General features: G+C 49.8%; 1 protein-coding gene across 1 annotated transcript in view; it reads left to right on the top strand.

The window, feature by feature from the left end:
• Positions 1-20,467, top strand: part of LOC144498489 (SLIT-ROBO Rho GTPase-activating protein 1) — a 176,082-nt gene that overhangs the window by 77,244 nt on the left and 78,371 nt on the right. The window contains exon 2 of the mRNA XM_078219680.1: positions 13,894-14,089. Within this exon, the coding sequence (XP_078075806.1) occupies positions 13,894-14,089 (196 nt within the window). The remainder of the gene's footprint in view (positions 1-13,893; positions 14,090-20,467) is intronic.

Here is a 20,467-nt window from a genome sequence, read left to right as displayed (position 1 = left end):
AGCTGAGTTTCTGGATTAATAGTCCAGTGATAATACCACTCGGCCATCGCCTCCCCCTCCCGACCCAGCTCCTTCTTACTCTGCCATCTGCAGTGGCGGGATTCAAACCCAAGTCCCTGGTCTGGTGACCGTAACACTTCTCATTTGACCCTCCCACTGTCTGCCCTGACCTGTCCGCAACATTGCTCTTGGATGGTTGAGACCTGGTTCGGCCCACTCTCACCACAGTTGAAGCCCTCAAGTGGCCAATTATTGACCAGCTAAAGGCCGTTTCCCACCCTGCCTCAACTTTCAGGATGGTGAGAGGAGTTCTGGGGCGGGGAGAGGGGAGCCAGAAATTAACCCTGTTCAGGCCTCGGACAGGAAAGCAGGGGGTTGGTGGGTCTCCATCAATAGCCTCCTTTCAACGTCCGGCGCCCACCACCCAAGGAGGTCTTGCCTCTGTAGATCCTCAGTGCACCACCCACCCGCCCCAGCTTCTCCACAACCCCTCCACCCACTCCCATTGCCCTGGGTCTCCCCTGCACACCTCCTGCCCAGAGACCCCCGAAACATGGCCTAGTTCTGGATTCCTGTGACTTAAGGTGGGATTTTCCAGCCTCCCCACAGCATGTCTTCCAGCGGCAGAGAAAGCTCGCCGTTGGCTGCCGGTGGGATCTTGCGTGGCTTGGCTGTCCCGCCCTTGGGGAAACCAGCGCGTTGGGGGGTGCGGGGGGTGTTGTCTTTGGCAAGATCGGAAGATCGCACCGGTGGGAAGGCTGAAAAAATCCTGCAATTCGGTTCCGGGGACAGCTTTCAGTCCCTGTCCTGTCCACTGTTTTCTGTCGGGGGCTCGAGAGCCCTCTGAGGTGGGACTTCCTCTCAACTGAGGAACAGGAGTCTCACCTCAAGGTAATCATCACTCGTTGGAGGGTTAAGCAGCTGCTGGCCAGGCAGCATTGGTCGGGATGTATTCTCCGCAAACTCTTTGGATTGCGGGAAGTGAAACCGGTCATCCTAAAATTCCTGGCCATTGTGTTTTTGAAGTGTAGTCACTGTTGCAACGTAGGAAACAGGGCAGCAGGTTGCACCCAAGGCCCCACAACAACAATAGGATGCATAGTCTGCTTTGAGTGATGCTGGTTAAGGAATAGCTGTCGGGCGTGACACTGGGGGTGATTCGCCAGGTTCTCTTCGAAATGGATTCATGGGATCTTTTGTACCCAACTGACAGAGCAGCTGAGGCCTCTGGCCTGAAAGAAAGTGCCTCTGACACAGCAGCACTCCCTCAGTATGGCACGCCCGCAGCACTGCACCGGAGAGACAGCCTAGGTTTTCCACTCAAAGTCTTTGGGTGGTGCTTGAATCCGCAGACTTCCAACTTGGATGGGAATGAGACCAACTGAGCCACTGCTGACCCCAAGGTCAAGTGAAGGATGCGCTCCACAGACCATGCGTCCTCTTCAGGACATTGGTCAACTCTGACCAGCTACTGATTGAGTTTCAGCCCAACCAGTCAATACCAGTTAGCACAGGGCTTTAAAACGTTTAAAATTTATTTATTATTGTCAGAAGTAGGCTTGCATTAACACTGCAATGAAGTTACTGTGAAAATCCCCTAATCGCCACACTCCGGTGCCTGTTCGGGTACACTGAGGGAGAATTTAGGCCAATGCACCTAACCAACATGTCTTTTGGACTGTGGGAGGAAACCGGAGCACCCGGAGGAAACCCACGCAGACACAGGGAGAATGTGCAAACTCCACACAGACAGTGACCCAAGCCGGGAATCGAACCCAGGTCCCTGGCTCTGTGAGGCAGCAGTGCTAACCACTGTGCCACCGTGCCACCCATGGCCAGGGTTTTAAAAAATTCACGGGATATGGGCAATGCCGGCAATTGCTGTCCATCCTAACTGCCCTTGAGAAAGTGGTGATAAGACCATAAGACAGAGGAGCAGAATTAGGCCACTCGGCCCATCGAATCTGTTCTGCCATTCAATCATGGCTGATATTTTTCTCGTCCCCATTCTCCTGCCTTTTCCCTACAACCACTGATCCCCTTATTAATCAAGAACCTATCTATCTCTGTCTTAAAGACACTCAATGACCCGGCCTCCACAGCCTTCTGCGGCAAAGAGTTCCACAGATTCACCACTCTCTGGCTGAAGGAATTCCTCCTCATCTTTGTTTTAAAGGATCGTCCCTTTAGCCTGAGGATGTGCCCTCTGGTTCTAGTTTTTCCGACTAGTGGAAACATCCTCTCCATGTCCCTACACAGTCTTCTTGAACCACTGCAGTGCATGTGGTGGAGGTACACCCACAGTGCTGTTGATAGGGGAGCAGGGCCGCACTGAATATCTTGGCTTGTAATGAAATACCTCTAAGCGGCCTTCCCACTGTGGATTTGTTTGAAAACTGTATTTTTAACTCGGCCTATTCAAAGTACAAAACAGGAAGTGTCTTTTCTGCTCTTGGGTGAAGTGGAAACCACAGTGCTAACCACTGTACCACCATGCCGTCCCGTTATCCGCAAAGATTTGCAAAGCTGGCCTGAGCTTTTTAAACCATCTCTCCCTTCACTCAGCCAGAAATACTAACATCAACTTTAGCACCTTCTGTTTTGCCTGGCTGAGATTAACTCCATTTCACATCGGGCTTTGTATATCTGTGCGATGAGTACCACTCCAGACGGTGCACCTCCCCAGTCAGGGAGGCTGAGGAAGTGGTTAACTGCAGAGCAATGAACCACAGACAGGAACCTAAGGACCCATATCACCCCCCAAAGAAGCAGCATAGCTGTCGTGATAAAAGGCCGAGAATGTAGCCCAATCCACCACGCAAACCAGCCTCCCATCCATTGACTCTGTCTACACTTCCCGCTGCCTCGGCAAAGCAGGCAGCATAATTAAGGACTCCTATGCACCCCAGACATTCTCTCTTCCACCTTCTTCCATCGGGAAAAAGGTACAAAAGTCTGAGGTCACGTACCAACCGCCTCAAGAACAGCTTCTTCCCTGCTGCTGTCAGACCTTTGAATGGACTTACCTTGCATTAAGTTGATCTTTCTCTACACCCTAGCTATGACTGTGACACTACATTCTGCACCCTCTCCTTTCCTTCTCTATGAACGGTATGTTTCATCTGTATAGCACGCAAGAAACAATTCTTTTCACTGTATACTAATACATGTGACAATAAATCAAATCAAATCAAAATACTTTGACTCCGAATCGCAATGATCGAACTTCTGCCATGTATCATGTTTATGTGATGCATGCTCACAAGTCTTTGTAAAGAGATTGCGAGTTAAAATACATCCAGATCACATAATCCTGAACCACGCTGAGATTATAAGAAGAGTGAAGGCACTTTAAACTCTTTTATTTACAACTGCTGTGATTCAGTCTCCTGCTATGGAGGGACTTGGTGCATTAATTGCTGCTTGCTATGGATTTGACATTGGGCAGCACTGACACACGAGCTTGTTTAATGGTGATTCATGAAACTTGGTCGTGATTCACGGCTGGAATATTTATGAAGAGATTATTTTGTGATTAATGTTTTGCACACACTGATGTTCTTGTGTCGCACTCTGGCTGCTGTTACTGTGCAATGCCTCTGCACTGGGTATCCCTCCCTCCACCACCACCTTCTCCCCTACCCAATCGACCCGCTTTGGTTCCCTCCCTCCCTACCCCTCCCACTCACTTTGCCCCTCCCTGACCCTTGGACCCCTCCCCTTTTTTGATGAGATGTAAAACCAAGTCCCACTTGTCCTCTCAGCTGGATGGAAAAGCTCCCACGGCCATCACTCCTGAAGGTGAGCAGGAATTACTCTCTGGTGTCCTGCCCAATATTTACTCTCTAAGTTTGAAAGTTTATTTATTCGTGTCGCAAGTAGGCTTACATTAACTCTGCGATGAAGTTACTGTGAAAATCCCCCTAGTCGCCACACTCGAACTTCTTGGTTGGAAACCAAGTTGACAGGATTTGTAGACGGAGTGGCGGGGTCAGTTGTTTGATGCCACTGTGCCCTTAAATAAAAACAGGAAATGCTGGAAAAACGCGGAACGTCTATGGAGAGAAAAATGTGGAAACTAGAAGCAGGAGTAGGCCATTCGACCCTTCGAGCCTGCTCCGCCATTCAATATGATCATGGCTGATCATTGAATTCAATGTCCTGATCCCGCCTTCCCCCCATATCCCTCAATCCCTTTAGCCTCAAGAGCTATATCTAATTTCTTCTTGAAGTCAGGCAATGTTTTGGCCTCAACTACTTTCTGTGGTAGTGAATTCTACACAGTCATCATCCTTTGGGTGAAGAAATTTCTCCTCACCTCAATCCTAAAAGGTTTATCCCTCCTCCTCAAACTATGACTCCTAGTTCTGGACTCCCTCGCCTTTGAGAACATTCTTTCTGAATCTACCCTGTCTAACCCTGTTAGAATTTTATAAGTCTCTATGAGATCCCCCCTCACTCTTCTAAACTCCAGTGAATATAATCCTAACTGACTTAGTCTCTCCTCATATAACAGACCTGCCATCTCAGGAATCAGCCTGATAAACCTTTGCTGTACTCCCTCTATAGCAAGGACATCCTTCCTCAGATAAGTTCACCAAAACTACACACAATACTCCAGATGTGGCCTCACCCATGCCCTATACAATTGCAGCAAAAGATCCCTATCCCTAATCTCAAATCCTCTCGATATGAAGACCAACATACCATTTGCCTTCTTTATTGCCAGCTGTACCTGTGCACTTACTTTCAGCGACTGAGTAAACACTTTGAGTCCAACATGACTTCTTCAGAACTGTCTGGTCCCACTGCTGCCTCACAGTGCCAGGGACCTGGGTTCGATTCCCGGCTTGGGTCACTGTCTGTGCGGAGTCTGCACGTTCTCCCCGTGTCTGCATGGGTTTCCTCCGGGTGCTCCGGTTTCCTCCCACAGTCCGAAAGACGAATTGGTTCGGTGCATTGGCCATGCTAAATTCTCCCTCAGTGTCCCCGAACAGGCGCCAGAGTGTGACGACTAGGAGATTTTCACAGTAACTTCATTGCCGTGTTAATGTAAGCCTACTTGTGACAATAATGAATAAACTTTATCCCAACATGCCCTTACCCCTTGGTCTTCCTTCGCTCCTCCTCCCTCGCTCCGTTCATCCCCTCTCTTGCCTTCTTCTTCTTCCCTCATTCCTGCCCTCCTCCTTCTCCGATTGGGCGGCACGGTAGCACAGTGGTTAGCACTGCTGCTTCACAGCTCCAGGGACCTGGGTTCGATTCCCGGCTTGGGTCAATGTCTGTGTGGAGTTTGCACATTGTCCCCGTGTCTGCGTGGGTTTCCTCCGGGTGCTCCGGTTTCCTCCCACAGTCCAAAGATGTGCGGGTGAGGTTGATTGGCCATGCTAAAATTGCCCCTTAGTGCACTGAGATGTGTAGGTTCGAGGGATTAGCGGGTTAATATGTAGGGGTATGGGGGTAGGGCCTGGGTGGGATTGTGGTCGGTGCAGGCTCGATGGGCCAAATGGCCTCTTTCTGCACTGTAGGGTTTCTATGATTTCTATGATTCTCTCATTCCCACCTTTCTTCTTCTCCGTCTCCCTCATTTTCACACCTTGGCCGAGCTGTGTTGCGTGCGTGGCGTCCCCGAGGTGACCTCGTAACCTCAAGAGCACCGATGGGCATTAACTAAACCTCGAGGTGTGTTTGTGTCCTTGAAGGATCCGTGTGACAGAGAGGTGGAGTTCACTGGGGAAGGGGCCACATTCAATTCTGCCTTCACTCAGTGTTTTAATGAAGTGCTGGCAGGAGATGTGTTGATGGATGGTGATGTATGGCAGGCTACGCTGATTAAATCAGCCTCTATAAGGAACACTGCAGCTTACCCCCTGACTGGACCATTAGATGCCAGGTTGTATTTCACTGAACCTTGCAGCAGAATCAGGTGAGAGTTTTCCGCCTTTTGCCCGCATTGAGGCGACTCGAATTCGTTCATCTACTCACAATCTTACCGTGAGCAAAGTCATGGTTTTCACACTCCCGTGATCACAAACCAACTTTCACACTCGACCCAGGGTTCAATGGGCAGCACCTTTGCCTCTGAGTCTGTGTTTTTGGGGTTTAAGTTTCGCTCCAGGATTACTTGTCCCTTTTCATTCATGTCCGTATGTGAGAGATTCAGTATTTCCTGTGGAAATCGTTGGCAGTGCTTGTCGTAGCTTTGGGTGCTTTGGATACACTGCTTCCTTGAACGAGGGAAGCGTCCTTGGAGTGGTCCTCAGTCAGCTGATGCAGGCTGGCTTCAGATATATAAACTAGAAACTGAACAGTGGAGAATTATCAGAGCCCCCCCCCCCCCCCCGCACCCCGCATGGTGCCACCCAGCACCCCTGCACCCCACATGGTGCCACCCAGCTCCCCCACTCCCCGCATGGTGCCACCCAGCACCCCTGCATCCCGCATGGTTCCACCCAGCCCCCGCGCATGGTGCCATCGAGCCCCCCCCTCCCCACATGGTGCCACTGACTCTTGTTCCCCACCTTTCCCAGCATGGTGCCACCCAGCACTCCCCCCACCCCGCATAGTACCTCCCACCTCCCCTCCCAACCCGCATGGTGCCATTGAGGCCTGTTCCCCACCTTTCCTTGCATAGTGCCACCCAGCCACTCCCCCGCCCCTCATGGTTTCACCTAGCCACCCCCCCCATCCCACATGGTACCACCCAGTCTCCCCCCACCCCGCATGGTTCCACCCAGCCACCCCCCCCCCCCCCCCCCCCACCTTGCATGGTTCCACCTAGCCACCCCCCCCCACCCTGTATGGTTCCACCCAGCCCCCCCCCCCGCACCCCACATGGTTCCACCCAGCCATCCCCCCCACCCCGCATGGTTCCACCCAGCCACGCCCCCACCCTGCATGGTTCCACCCAGCATCCCCCCCACCCCTCATGGTTCCACCCAGCCACGCCCTCACCCCGCAAGGTGCCACTGAGGCCTGTTCCCCACCTTTCCCTGCATGGTGCCACCCAGCTCCCCCCCCCAGGCCTATCATTGCAGTACGATGGTTGACGTAGCAAAGCTGAACGGGAAGTGCTGAGGTGGTAATTTGCAATGGAAAACATTGACAGAAAAGCAAGACGGAAAATCCTGGTAACCCTGATCGACTGTAGCCGTGGTGTGGGAGGGGGTGGGGAGCAGAGAGGGTGGGAGCAATCGCGCTATCTGCTCCTGGTGCTGCACTTAATGATAGTGCCAAGGTATGCTCTGTAAAGTTGAGATCATAGAATCTCTACAGAAGGGGATCATTCGGCCCATCAAATCTGTACCGACCACAATCCACCCAGGCCCTATCCCCTTATACCCATGTATTTACCCTGCTGGTTCCCCTGACACTAAGGGGAAACTTAGCATGGCCAATCCACCTAACCAGCACGTCTTTTGGACAGTGGGAGGAAACCCACGCAGACACGGGGAGAATGTGCAAACTCCACAAAGACAGTGAACTGAGGCCAGAATTGAACCCGGGTCCCTGGCGCTGTGAGGCAGCAGTGCTAACCACTGTGCCACCGTGTCGCCCGATGAAGGCATTAGAGGGGAATCCTGATAAACAGACGAGAGAATAAGGAGCAAATGGACACGTTGGTTGAGTGTGATTAGGGGAAAAGGAAATGAAGGGGATATTGACTGAGCCCAATGAAGAGGAGTGAGAGAAGGTGTGCATGAAACAAAGAAGAACAAAGAACAGTACAGCACAGGAAACAGGCCCTTCGGCCCTCCAAGCCTGTGCCGCTCCTTAGTCCAACTAGACCAATCGTTTGTATCCCTCCATTCCCAGGCTGCTCATGTGACTATCCAGGCAAGTCTTAAACGATGTCAGCGTGCCTGCCTCCACCACCCTACTTGGCAGCGCATTCCAGGCCCCCACCATCCTCTGTGTAAAAAACGTCCCTCTGATATCTGAGTTATACTTCGCCCCTCTCACCTTGAACCCGTGATCTCTCGTGATCGTCACCTCCGACCTGGGAAAAAGCTTCCCACTGTTCACCCTATCTATACCCTTCATAATTTTATACACCTCTATTAGATCTCCCCTCATTCTCCGTCTTTCCAAGGAGAACAACCCCAGTCTACCCAATCTCTCCTCATAGCTAAGACCCTCCATACCAGGCAACATCCTGGTAAACCTTCTCTGCACTCTCTCTAACGCCTCCACATCCTTCTGGTAGTGCGGCGACCAGAACTGGACGCAGTACTCCAAATGTGGCCTAACCAGCGTTCTATACAGCTGCATCATCAGACTCCAGCATAAACATAAACATAAACACCAGCATTGGTCTGCTGGGCAGAATGGCCTGTTGCTTTGCTGGATAGTCCATGCAAACAAAGCAGGTTGCCACCGAGGAAACGATTTGTAAGTGTCCGTAAACACCTGGACTGCCATTCTATCCCCCGCCCTTTGGCACATTGCCCGCCATTACTTATCCTTCTATTTTATATGTTCACGGGATGTGAGCACTAATGGCTAGGCCGGCATTCGTTACTCATATCTACTTGCCCCGGAGAAGGTGGTGGATGAGTTGCCTTCTTGAACCGCTGCATGCGGTGTAGGTACACCTGCAGTGCTGTTAGGGAGAGACTCGGAAATGTATGGGATGAAGTTAATTGGACCAATCCCATGTTTGCGTTATTGAGCGCTGAGCCCAGAGGGGTGGATTTTGGGCGATTTTTGTAATAATGATACAAAAGGGGAGGGGGTGGCGTAGTGGTATTATCACTGGATTAGTAATCCAGAGACCCCGGACAATATCTGGGGACCTGGGTTCAAATCCCACTGCGGCAGATGGTGAAATTTGAATTCAATAAAAATTTGGAATTGAAAGTCCATTCATAGAATCATAGAATCCTACAGTGCAGAAGGAGGCCATTCAGCCCATCGAGTCTGCACCGACAACAATCCCACTCAGGCCCTATCCCCATAACCCCATGCATTTACCCTAGTTAGTCCTCTGACACCAAGGGGCAATTTAGCATGGCCAATCCACCTAACCCACACGTCTTTGGACTGTGGGAGGAAACCGGAGCACCCGGAGGAAACCCACGCAGACACGAGGAGAACGTGCAAACTCCGCACAGACAGTGACCCAAGCTGGGAATCGAACCCGGGTCCCTGGCGCTGTGATGCAGCAGTGCTAACCACTGTGCCACCTGATGACCATGAAACCATTGTCGGAAAAACCCATCTGGTTCACAAATGTCCTTTTTTTTTATTCATTCATTGGACATGGGTGTCGTTGGCTGGCCAGCATTTATTGCCCATCCCTAGTTGCCCTTGTGGGTAGTTAAGAGTCAGCCACATTGCTGTGGCTTTGGAGTCACATGTAGGCCAGACCGGGTAAGGACAGAAGATTTCCTTCCCTAGAGGACATTAGTGAACCAGATGGGTTTTTCTGACCATCGACAATGGTTTCATGGTCATCAGTAGATTCTTAATTCCAGATCTTTTTTATTGAATTCAAATTCCACCATCTGCCGTGGTGGGATTCGAACCCGGGTCCCCAGAACATTAGCTGAGTTTCTGGATTAAGTGTCTAGCGATAATGAAACTAGGCCATCGCCTCCCCTTCGGGGGAAGGAAATCTGCCGTTCTTACCTGGTCTGGCCTACATGTGACTGCTGAGCTACTATGGTGCGGTTGACTCTCAAATGCCCTCTGAAATGTAGGGCTGTTAGGGATGGGCAATAAATGCTGGACCCAGCCAGCGCCGCCCACATCCCGCAAAATGAATGAAGACAAATCGCCACTGCGGTTAAATGAGATTATCTGTCGGGGTGATGACCATGTAACATTGATGAGTTGACGGATGTATCAGTTTTGCGATTATCAGCTCCGGGCAATTGTTTCAGAGTCCGTGCTCAGCAGCTACGGTTGATCCACTTACTTGATTCACTGAAGGCAAACAGAGAGATGATGGTGCCATGTTTGTTTAGGCAGCAGTTGTGGCTTTTACCCTCTGCCCTACTCTCACAGGAACTCCACTCAGTGCCGAATCTCTGAGTCCGGTCCATTTTTCTCAAGTATTTACCATGTCAGCGGAAAGTCCTGACATTTACTGTCTCCCACCGTCACAATGCGAATACAGAGGCTTCAGCAATGACCTGTTTTAATCTCCTGGCTGGCATTTTAACTTGTGATCTTTTATTTTTTTTTAATGAAAGACTCAGTTCACTTGAGCTTTTGTCTGTTTTGGAATGAGGATGTTTCTAATTTACTCATTGTTCGGTGAGATTTGGGGGCGGCACGGTGGCACGGTGTTCAGCACCGCTGCCTCACAGCACCAGGGACCCGGGTTCGATTCCCGGCTCGGGTCGCTGTCTGTGCGGAGTCTGCACATTCTCCCCGTGTCTGCGTGGGTTTCCTCCGGGCGCTCCGGTTTCCTCCCACAGTCCGAAAGACGTGCTGGTTAGGTGCGATGGCCATTCTTAATTTCTCCCTCAGTGTAACCCGAACAGGCGCCGGAGTGTGGCGACTGGGGGATTTTCACAGTAACTTCATTGCAGTGTTAATGTAAGCCTACTTGTGACACTAATATAAATAAATAAATGGGCTGTTGAAGAAAGGTTGACTTGCACGTATATAGCATCCTCCACATCTTCAGGACATTGCCAAGTGCTTCCCGGAACATCGGAACAGGAGGAGGCCATTTAACTCCACCTAGCCTGAGCCTGTTCTGCCATTCAGTAGATTAGGGGAGGCGGTGGTGTAGATGTTTTGTCGCTGGGCAAGTAATCCAGAGACCCCGGATAATGCTCTGGGGAGCCGGGTTTGAGTCCCACCACGGCAGATGGCAAAATTTGAATTCAACAAAGACCTGGAATTAAGAATCTACTGATGACCATGAAACCATTGTCGGAAAAACCCATCTGGTTCACTAATGTCCTTTAGGGAAGGAAATCTGCCGTCCTTACCCAGCCTGGCCTACATGTGACTCCAGAGCCACAGCAATGTGGTTGACTCTCAAATGTCCTCCCAGGCCAACTAGAGGTGGGCAATAAATGCTGGCCAACTAGCGACGCCCATGTCCCATGACTGAATTTTTTAAAAACTGGGAGAACAGCGCCCCTTCCCATCCAAACTTTAAATTGGTGTCATGAAATCTTTACTGTCCAACCTGTGAGGATAGCCAGGCCCGGGTTTAATGATTAATCGGAAAAATGGCACCCCTAACAGTGCAGTACTCCCTCAGTACCGCACTGGGAGGGTCAGCTTAGAATGCTACACTTCAAGACTGGAATTTTCCAGTCTCGCATGCCCCTCTACTACTGCCAGCGTGGATGGAGAATTTGGCGCTCAGCGGGACTGGAGAATCTTAGCTGTGGAAGAATTGTGTTATGTATTAACTATTTGGGCATGAACGTGGGGGGCATGATTGGAAAATTTGCAGATGACACAAAGATTGGCCGAGTAGTGGATAGTGTAGAGGACAGCTGTAATCTACAAAACGATGTAGATGGGTTGGTGGAATGGGCGGTAAAATGGCAGCTGGGTTTTAACATAGTGTGAGGTAATGCATTTAGGGGGGGGTCAAACAGTTATAGGGAATATACAATAAATGGGAATATACTAAGAGGGGCAGATGAAGTGAGAGATCTTGGCGCACAAGTACACAGGTCCCTAAAGGCAGCAGCTCAAGTAGACAAGGTTGTAAAGAAGGCAGATGGAATTCTCTCCTTCATTGGCAGAGGTATAGAATATACAAGTAAGGATAGAATGTTGGTATTGTATAGAACACTGATGAGGCCACAACTGGAGTATTGTGCGCAGTTCTGGTCACCACATTACAGGATGTAATTGCCCTGGAGAGAGTGCAGAGGAGGTTTACAAGAATGTTGCCACGGCTGGAAAAGTGTAGCTATCAGGGAGATTGGGTAGGTTGCAGTTATTTTTCTTGGAACAATGAAGGCTGATGTAGAGATGTACAAAATTATGAGGGGAAGAGAAAGAGTGGACAGGATAGCACTCTTTCCCTTCGTGGCGAATTCCCAGGGACACAGATTCAAGATGAGTGGCAGTAGGTGTAGAGGGGACATGAGGAAGAACCTTTTTACGCAGAGGGTGATGGGTGTCTGGAATTCGCTGCTCGAGTTGGTGGTGGAGATAGGGACCTTAAACTCTTTTAAAAAGTACCTGGATCTGCACCTTAAGTGCTGTAGAGTACAGGGCTATTGGCCAGGTGCAGGGTGGTGGGACTAGGAAGGGCACCAAGGTGTCCTCGGGTTGGCATGGACAAGATGGGCCAATTGGCCTCCTTCTATGCTGTAACTTTTCTATGGCTCGGTGTGGCACGGTGGCACAGTGGTTAACACTGCTGCCTCACTGCACCAGGGACCCGGGTTCAATTCCCAGTTTGGGTCACTGTCTGTGCGGAGTCTGCACATTCTCCCCGTGTCTGCGTGGGTTTCCTCCGGGTGCTCCGGTTTCCTCCCACAGTCCGAAAGACGTGCTGGTTGGGTGCACTGGCTGTGCTAAATACCCCCTCAGTGTGTCCGAACAGGCGCCGGAGTGTGGCGGCTGGGGGATTTTCACAGTAACTTCACTGCAGTGTTAATGTAAACCTTACTTGTGACACTAATAAATAAGGGATGAATGTGTTCAGTGAGCTTGTAGCACCTGACAATTTGCACACTTTGAAAATGGTTCATGGAGCGCACTTGGTGGACTGTGAGCCGGAAGTGTTACCGTGTGTGGCCAGTACATAAGTCTATATTATATAACTTGTTCTTTTGCAGCCAAACCTGCTGCTTGTGCTGGAATAAAGATGTATTGTATCTTAATTGGAACAGAAGTGAATCGTGTGTAAGACTTGTCTTCCTCCTTTGATAAAATTGTACTTGAAGTGGCAGCCCAGCATGAACTGTCAATGTCAACAACCTCCTCTTCAGTTATTGTGTTCTCCATTGCAATTCAGGCAGTGTTGCTGCATCAGCGGATTCCCAGTGTTTGGAAGGCCATTGCCTGCTTTAACAATGAGGGCTGTCCCTCTCAGCCCACCCTTTCTCTTTTTCTGCCGCGTAGTTGCTCGTCGGCTGGAACTTGGACCGTCTGCCTTTTTGTTCAGAGATTACCGGCTAAGTGAAGTTTAACTCAAAAGCCCTGGCAATTGGAGAGTTCAAATAGTCATTCCTCTCCTCTGGTACGCGGGCCGCCCCTCGTCACGTGACGGGCTCCGACCAATAACCTTATTCCTCGTTTTATTATGTTCTATTAATTTGGTCTCTCCTCTGGTGCCAAGCTGAGCCAGGGTTTGCTGGAGTCAAAGCTAGCGCCGTTGCGTGTTTGCAGGATAAGACCGGCAGAGAGAGGATAATGAGGCGCGCAAAACACTTTGTGGGAAAGCTTAAAGGTATCGATGCCTGCCCGTTCTCTAACCCCCTTGTGCCAAGACAATTAATGTTTAATAATCTGTTATCAATGTTCCTGCAAAGTGAATAATTGTCACCAATCTAAAGTTGCTTCCCAGGGTACTTGAGTGGGGTTATCAACTGCGGGCACTTCTGTGGGCTGCTGTGAAAGGATATTTTGCAGTTTATTAGCATCTGAGCATGGTACCAGTTGAGAGATTTGTTTTATTATAACTTCACGCTGAGACCGGGTGCTCAAAAGGAACAGCATGAGTTGGAAGGGGCATTGCATTTCGTGCAAGAATTGTTCAGTTGTTTTGACTCCTTTTGTATAAACGAAGCATGTTCTCTGTGTCTTTTCTTTCACAGCGACAGTAACTGCCTACTCTGGAACTTTAGAACCTTGATCCCTGTAAATGGTTAAGGTGCTCAAAGTACCGATCGGTGCCACTATCTGTTTAGATTCGCACAAAAAAAGTACCGGTTAACCGGTTCCCTGCATGTTTTCTTTCAGAAATCCGCACTCAGTTAGTCGAACAACTGAAATGCTTGGAGCAGCAGACGGAGATGAGGGTTCAGCTCCTCCAAGACCTCCAGGATTTCTTCCGCAAGAAGTCTGAAATCGAGATGGAGTATTCCCGAAATTTGGAAAAGCTGGCCGAAAGATTCATGGCTAAAACGCGCAGCACCAAGGACCATCAGCAGTACAAGTAAGAACGCTTCCCCCCCTCGTGTGAGGTCCGGGGGTTAAAATCACCCTGATTTATCCTTTCCTCTGCTCACCGGTGCACCAGCTGAGAGTCTTTAACAATGAGAGAGTCAAGCATTCAGTGTGTGCTGTCGCTGTTAATCACACAGCAGTTTCGTGACTTCTTTCAAGGTGGCAACTACTTTCCTGCTGGTAATGTAACACTCATAGAATCCCTGCAGTGCAGAAGGAGGTCACTCAGCCCATCGAGTCTGCACCGGCCACAATCCCACCCAGGCCCTATCCCCGTAACCCCACCCTGCTAATCCCTCTAACCTACACATTCCGGGACACTAAGGGGCAATTTAGCACGGCCAATTCACCTAACCCGCACATCTTTGGACTGTGGGAGGAAACCGGAGCACCCGGAGGAAACCCACGCAGACACGGGGAGAATGTGCAGACACCGCACAGACAGTGACCCAAGCCAGGAATCGAACCCAGGTCCCTGGAGCTGTGAGGCAGCAGTGCTAACCACCGTGCCACCCTGAACACTGAAGGGTGGTTGCTGATGCATTGAAGCTATTGGAAATCTGGCTAATTTGTCTGTTAATTTCTAAATTGTTCGGGAACCGATGCAAATTTAGCAACAAACTTTAGTGCTTTTTTTTAAGTAACTGGGTAGTTGACTCTTGAGTCATAGGTTTGTGGGTTCAAGTCCCACAATGGAGACCTGGAACTCAAAAATCTACCATGATGCGTGGTATGGTATAGAGAGAGTGCTGCACTGTCAGGTGAGGCATTAAAATGTCCGTTCTCTCAGGCAGACGTGGAAAATGTTATTCATTCATAGAAACATAGAAACATAGAAAAACTACAGCACAAACAGGCCCTTCGGCCCACAAGTTGTGCCGAACACATCCCCACCTTCTAGACCTATCTGTAACCCTCCATCCTATTAATAGAATGTTAATTTGTGCGATATGGGCGTCGCTGGCTGGCCAGCATTTATTGCCCATCTCTAGTTGCCCTGGAGAAGGTGGTGGTGAGCTGCCTTCTTGAATCGCTGCAGTCCACGTGCTGTGAGTTGACCCACAATGCTGTTAGGAAGGGAATTCCAGGATTTTGACCCTGTGACTGCGAAGGAACGGCGATATATTTCCAAGTCAGGATGGTGAGTGGCATGGAGGGGAACTTGCAAGTGGTGGTGTTCCCATGTATCTGCTGCCCTTGTCCTTCTAGATGGAAATGGTCGTGGGTTTGGAAGGTGCTATCTATGGAGCTTTGGTGAGCTGCTGAGGTGCATCTTGGAGATAGTACACACTGCTGCAACTGAGCATCGGTGGTGGAGGGAGTGGATGTTTATGGATGTGGTGCCAGCGGGGCTGCTTTGTCCTAGATGGTGTCAAGCTTCTTGAGTGTTGTTGGATCTGCACCAATCCAGGCAAGTGGACAGCGTTCCATCACACTCCTGACTTGTACCTTGTAGATGGTGGATAGGGTTTGGGGAGTCAGGAGGTGAGTTACTCGCCGCAGAATTTCTAGCCTCTGAACTGCTCTTGTAGTCACTGTGTTTATGTGGTGAGTCCAGTTGAGTTTCTGGTCAATGGTAACGCCAAGGATGTTGACAGTGGGGGTGGTAGCATCATTGAATGTCAAAGGGTGGTGGTTAGAGGTCTCTTATTGGTGATGGTCATTGCCTGCCATTTGGCAAATCCCATGGACTATCTCAGAGAAGAGGAATGGGGGGGTGGGGGTGAGCTAATAGGCTGTGATGAACAAAGCATCGTAGCTGTGAGGGACAGCTCGGTGGATAGGATATTAGGATGTAGATAGGCTGGAAAATTGGGCGGGGATCCTGGATTCAGGATTCAATCCTGGACCGGGGAGCGGCGTGGGCTTGGAGGGCCGAAGGGCCTGTTCCTGTGCTGTATTGTTCTTTGTTCTTTGTTCTTTGTAAGAGTATGGGAATTATCCCCTGTGTCCCAGCCAACATTCATCTCTCAATCGATTTAAAAACAGGAGCAGATGATCTGCTTATGATCACATTGCTGTTGTGTTACCCACATTGCACAAGGGACAGTAGTTCAAGGGGACATCATTAGCTGGAAAGCGATTGGAGTATTCTATGATGTGGAAGTCACGATGTGAATTCAACTGCTTTTTCTTTCTAATGTAGAATCGGTCAGTCCAGCGTACCTGTGCCATCTCTTTGAAAGAGTTGTCCAATTAATAACACTCTGCCGCTCTTTCTAGATATCTCTGCAGTTTTATTCTCCTTTTCATGTGTACATAGAAACTAGAAGCAGGAGGAGGCCATTCGGCCCTTCGAGCCTACTCCACCATTCATTTTGATCATGGCTGATCATCAAATTCAATATCCTGATCCCCCTTTCCTTCCACATGCCTTGATCCCTTTAGCCCCTGGACCCATATCTAATTCTTGAAATCACTCAACGTTTTGGCCTCAACTACTTTCTGTGGTAGTGAATTCCACACATTCACCACCCTCTGGGTGAAGAAATTTCTCCTCCCCTCAGTTCTAAAAGGTTTACCCCTTATCCTCAAACTATGACCCCCTGGTTCTGGACTCCCCCCACCATTGGGAACATTCTTTCTGAATCTACCCTGTCTAACCCTGTTAGAATTTTGTAAGTTTCTAGGAGATCCCCTCTCACTCTTCTAAACTCCAGTGAATATAATCCTAATCGATAATCCTAATTCTCATATGACAATCCCATTCCCTTTTGAAAGTTACAATTGAATCAGCTTCCACCGCCTTTTCAGACCATAGGACAGGATTCCCCCACCGCCCCCTTTGAGCAGCGGGTTTTCGAGTGGCGGAAGTGTCTTGAACATTGGCCGCCGGTGGGTTCTTCCAGTCCCGCCAATGTTTACGCTGTTTTGTAAGGCCTGCCCACTCTACTCCAGGAAGGAGGGGTGGGAGAATTATGTGGGGTGGAAGGAGGGGTGGGAGAGGCGGGGGTGGTGACCAGTACATCCCATCCGCGGGAAGGGCCGAAAAATCCCACCTCCTGCATTCCACTTCAAAACTCACCGAATCCAAAAAGATTCCTCCTGTCTCCTCACTTTTTTTTTTAGAATCGTAGAATCATACAGTGCAGAAGGAGGCTATTCGGCCCATCGAGTCTCCACTGACCACAATTTCATCCAGGCCCTATCCCCATGCATTTTACCCCAGCTAGTCCCCCTGACAGTAGGGTCAATTTAACATGGCCAACCAACCTAACCCACACATCTTTGGACTGTGGGAGGAAACCGGAGCACCCGGAGGAAACCCACGCAGACACGGGGAGAACGTGCAAACTCCACACAGACAGTGACCCAAGCCAGGAGTTGAACCCGGCTCCCTGGCGCTGTGAGGCAGCAGTGCTAACCACTGTGCCACCGTGCCGCCCCAATTTTGTTGCACCAAATTATCTTAATTCCTCAGGTTCCTCCGCAAAAACCCGTCACAATTTCGAACATTGCTACTGAGAAAGCGTTTTTCCCGTTCCCCCTCCACACCCCATCCCATTCCTCCAGCAACCCCCCCTACCCCACCCTTCAAACCACCTGTGCTCGAAGGCAAACAATCTCCGCCTAACGCAAATCCTTTACCCAGGTCCGTTTACCAGACTTGTACCGCGATAGCCGGCTCTGTAACTGAAAAGGCCGCTTGTTTGGGGAGCGTGAGTGAGCATTATGTTTCGTAGTTTTACAGTCGAGGCTGATTGGCTTTTACGCTCAGCAAATTTGACTTGGGGATTGTGGAATTAACTGACTCTGAATCGTTCTCACAGAAGCAGAGCAGCTCTCCTGGGCAGCAGCCACCACTGCCGCAGAAGGAAGCTTAGATCCGACAAATCCTATTACATTTCTTTTCTGATGAAGCCGCCAATCTTGGGCATTAAGGGTGAAGCGGTTTTGGTGGTTGCGTTGAACTTTGGGCTGTCCGACATGACGAATAAACTATCTGCCCTGCCAGCGGTACAAGCGGCACGGTGGCGCAGTGGTTAGCACTGCTGCCTCACAGCGCCAGGGACCGGGGTTCAATTCCGGCCTTGAGTCACTGTCTGTGTGGAGTTTGCACATTCTCCCCGTATCCGCGTGTGTTTCCTCCGATTTCCTCCCACAGTCCAAAGATGTCCATCGAGTCTATGCTGACAACAATCCCACCCAGGCCTTATCCTTGTAATCCCACGTAATCCCCCTGACACAAAGGAGCAATCCCACCCAGACCTGTTCCCCATAACCCCAAGTATTTACCCCGCTAATGCCCCCTAACCTACACTTCTTGGGACACTAAGGGACAATTTAGCATGGCCAATCCACCTAACCCACACATCTTTGAACTGTGGGAGGGAACCAGAGCACCCGGAGGAAACCAACGCAGACACGGGGAGAATGCAAACTCCACACAGACAGGGGTCCCTGGTGCTGTGAGGCAGCAGTGCTAACCACTGTGCCACCGTGCCGCCCTCTGAGATTTCATTTGATTTATTAATGTCACATGTATTGGGATACAGCGAAAAGTATTCTTTGTTTCGTGCTATACAGACAAAGCATACCATTCATAGACTACATAGGGGAGAAGGAAGGGAGAGGATGCAAAATGTAGGGGAGATTTGAGGAAAAACGTTTTTACTCAGCGGGTGGTGACGGTCTGGAATGCACTGCCTGGGAGGGTGGTGGAGGTGGGTTGTCTCACATCCTTTAAAAAGTACCTGGATGAGCACTTGTCACACCATAACATTCAGCAGATACCAGTGCACACAACACAAGTGAGCTGACTAGTTTTCCGAGGCAGCGGGAAGTGTAGACAGAGTCAATGGATGGGAGGTTGGTTTGTGTGATGGACTGAGCTACGTTTGTGGATTACAAATGGGGAGAATTGCAAACAAAAGAGATAAATAAACTACATCTATAAAACTCACTTCACAACCTCAAGATGTTCCAAAGCACCATGCAGCCAATAAAACACTTCTGAAGTGTCGTCATTATTGTAAAACAGGGCAGGCAGCATCAGTTTGTGCACAGCAAGTTCCCGCAACCAGTATGATAGTGACCAGGTAATCTACTTTAGTGATGTCAGTTATATGGTGGGACAACAGGGAGAACAGGAAGTAGGCTTTCTTCACAGAATAATGCCAGCGGATCTTTTACCTTCACCCCAGGGATCTGACAGGAACTTGGTTTAATATCTCAGAGACTATCGAACCCCTGTGGTGTAGAAAGGGGCCATTTGGCCCATCGAATCTGCACCAACTCCCTGAAAGAACATCCCACCCAAGGCCCTCCCCTCCACCTTATTCCCGTAACTCCGTGCATTTACCACGGCCAATCCACCTAATCGACACATCTTTGGACACTAAGGGGCCATTAGTGGGAGGAAATCCACACAGATCCAGGGGAGAACGTGCAAATTCCACACCGACAGTCACCCGAGGCCGGAATCGAACCCGGGTCCCTGGCGCTGTTAGGTAGCAGTGCTAACCACTGTGCCACCGTGCCGCCCATCTGAAAGGCTGCCCTGGGAAAGTGCTCGCGTCTCTGGGGTGAGACTTGAACCTACAAGCCTCTAACTCGGAGGCAAGATTGCCCCCAGAATGAGCCTCAGGATGCTTTACTGGGTTGAAGTTGTTGAGATGACTCAAAGTTTTGCTGAAGTTTGGAGTGCCTTTTAAATATAAAATCTTACACTTGCTGTAGAAAGGCTACTTTGACTAAGAGCTTTCTAAATGATTTATGGGTACTTTATTCTATTTTAAGAGAAATACATTTCTTTATACAAGCATACGTGTCAAGTCGTTTTCCTAATCAGGCTCACTGTGTGAGTAGGTGGAAGCACTCACCAAGTGGAGTGAAAGTACTGTTCTGAAATGTTGTACCAAAGTTGCATATGTCCCTTCTGGGAGCATGTTTGGTAAGAGTCAGGGGTTTGTGCTACGTTGGAGCAAAGACTCCTTTTCACTCTGCACAAAGTTTTCCTCTGATTGCCAATGCACAGGTCCCAGGAAGCGAGCTGAAAGCCTGCAACAACGAAACTAGCCAGATTTCCCCACCCTTCCTGCCACCTGGACACACCCGGTGAGAAATGGGGCAGTTGTTTCACCAGGGGGAAATAACCAGACGACCCGCTGGCACTGCCACCCTCTGTCGCACAATTCCAGCAAGTCAGGATTTAGTGACACTTAACACCGTGTTTGGTCCAATTGGGCAGCACAGTTGGAGGCCCATTGTGTCAGCGCCAACTCTTTGCAGAGGCTACACCCAATTCAAAAGCAAGGCTGGTGAACTATTACGTTGTTGATGGTTGCATAGAATCCCTACTGTGCAGAAGGAGGCCATTCGGTCCATTGAATCTGCACTGACTCTCTGTTGACAGAATATCTTACCC

Source organism: Mustelus asterias, chromosome 9 (genome assembly GCF_964213995.1).
Source record: "Mustelus asterias chromosome 9, sMusAst1.hap1.1, whole genome shotgun sequence".
Classification (NCBI taxonomy): domain Eukaryota; kingdom Metazoa; phylum Chordata; class Chondrichthyes; order Carcharhiniformes; family Triakidae; genus Mustelus; species Mustelus asterias.
This window is presented reverse-complemented; position numbering and strand designations above follow the sequence as displayed.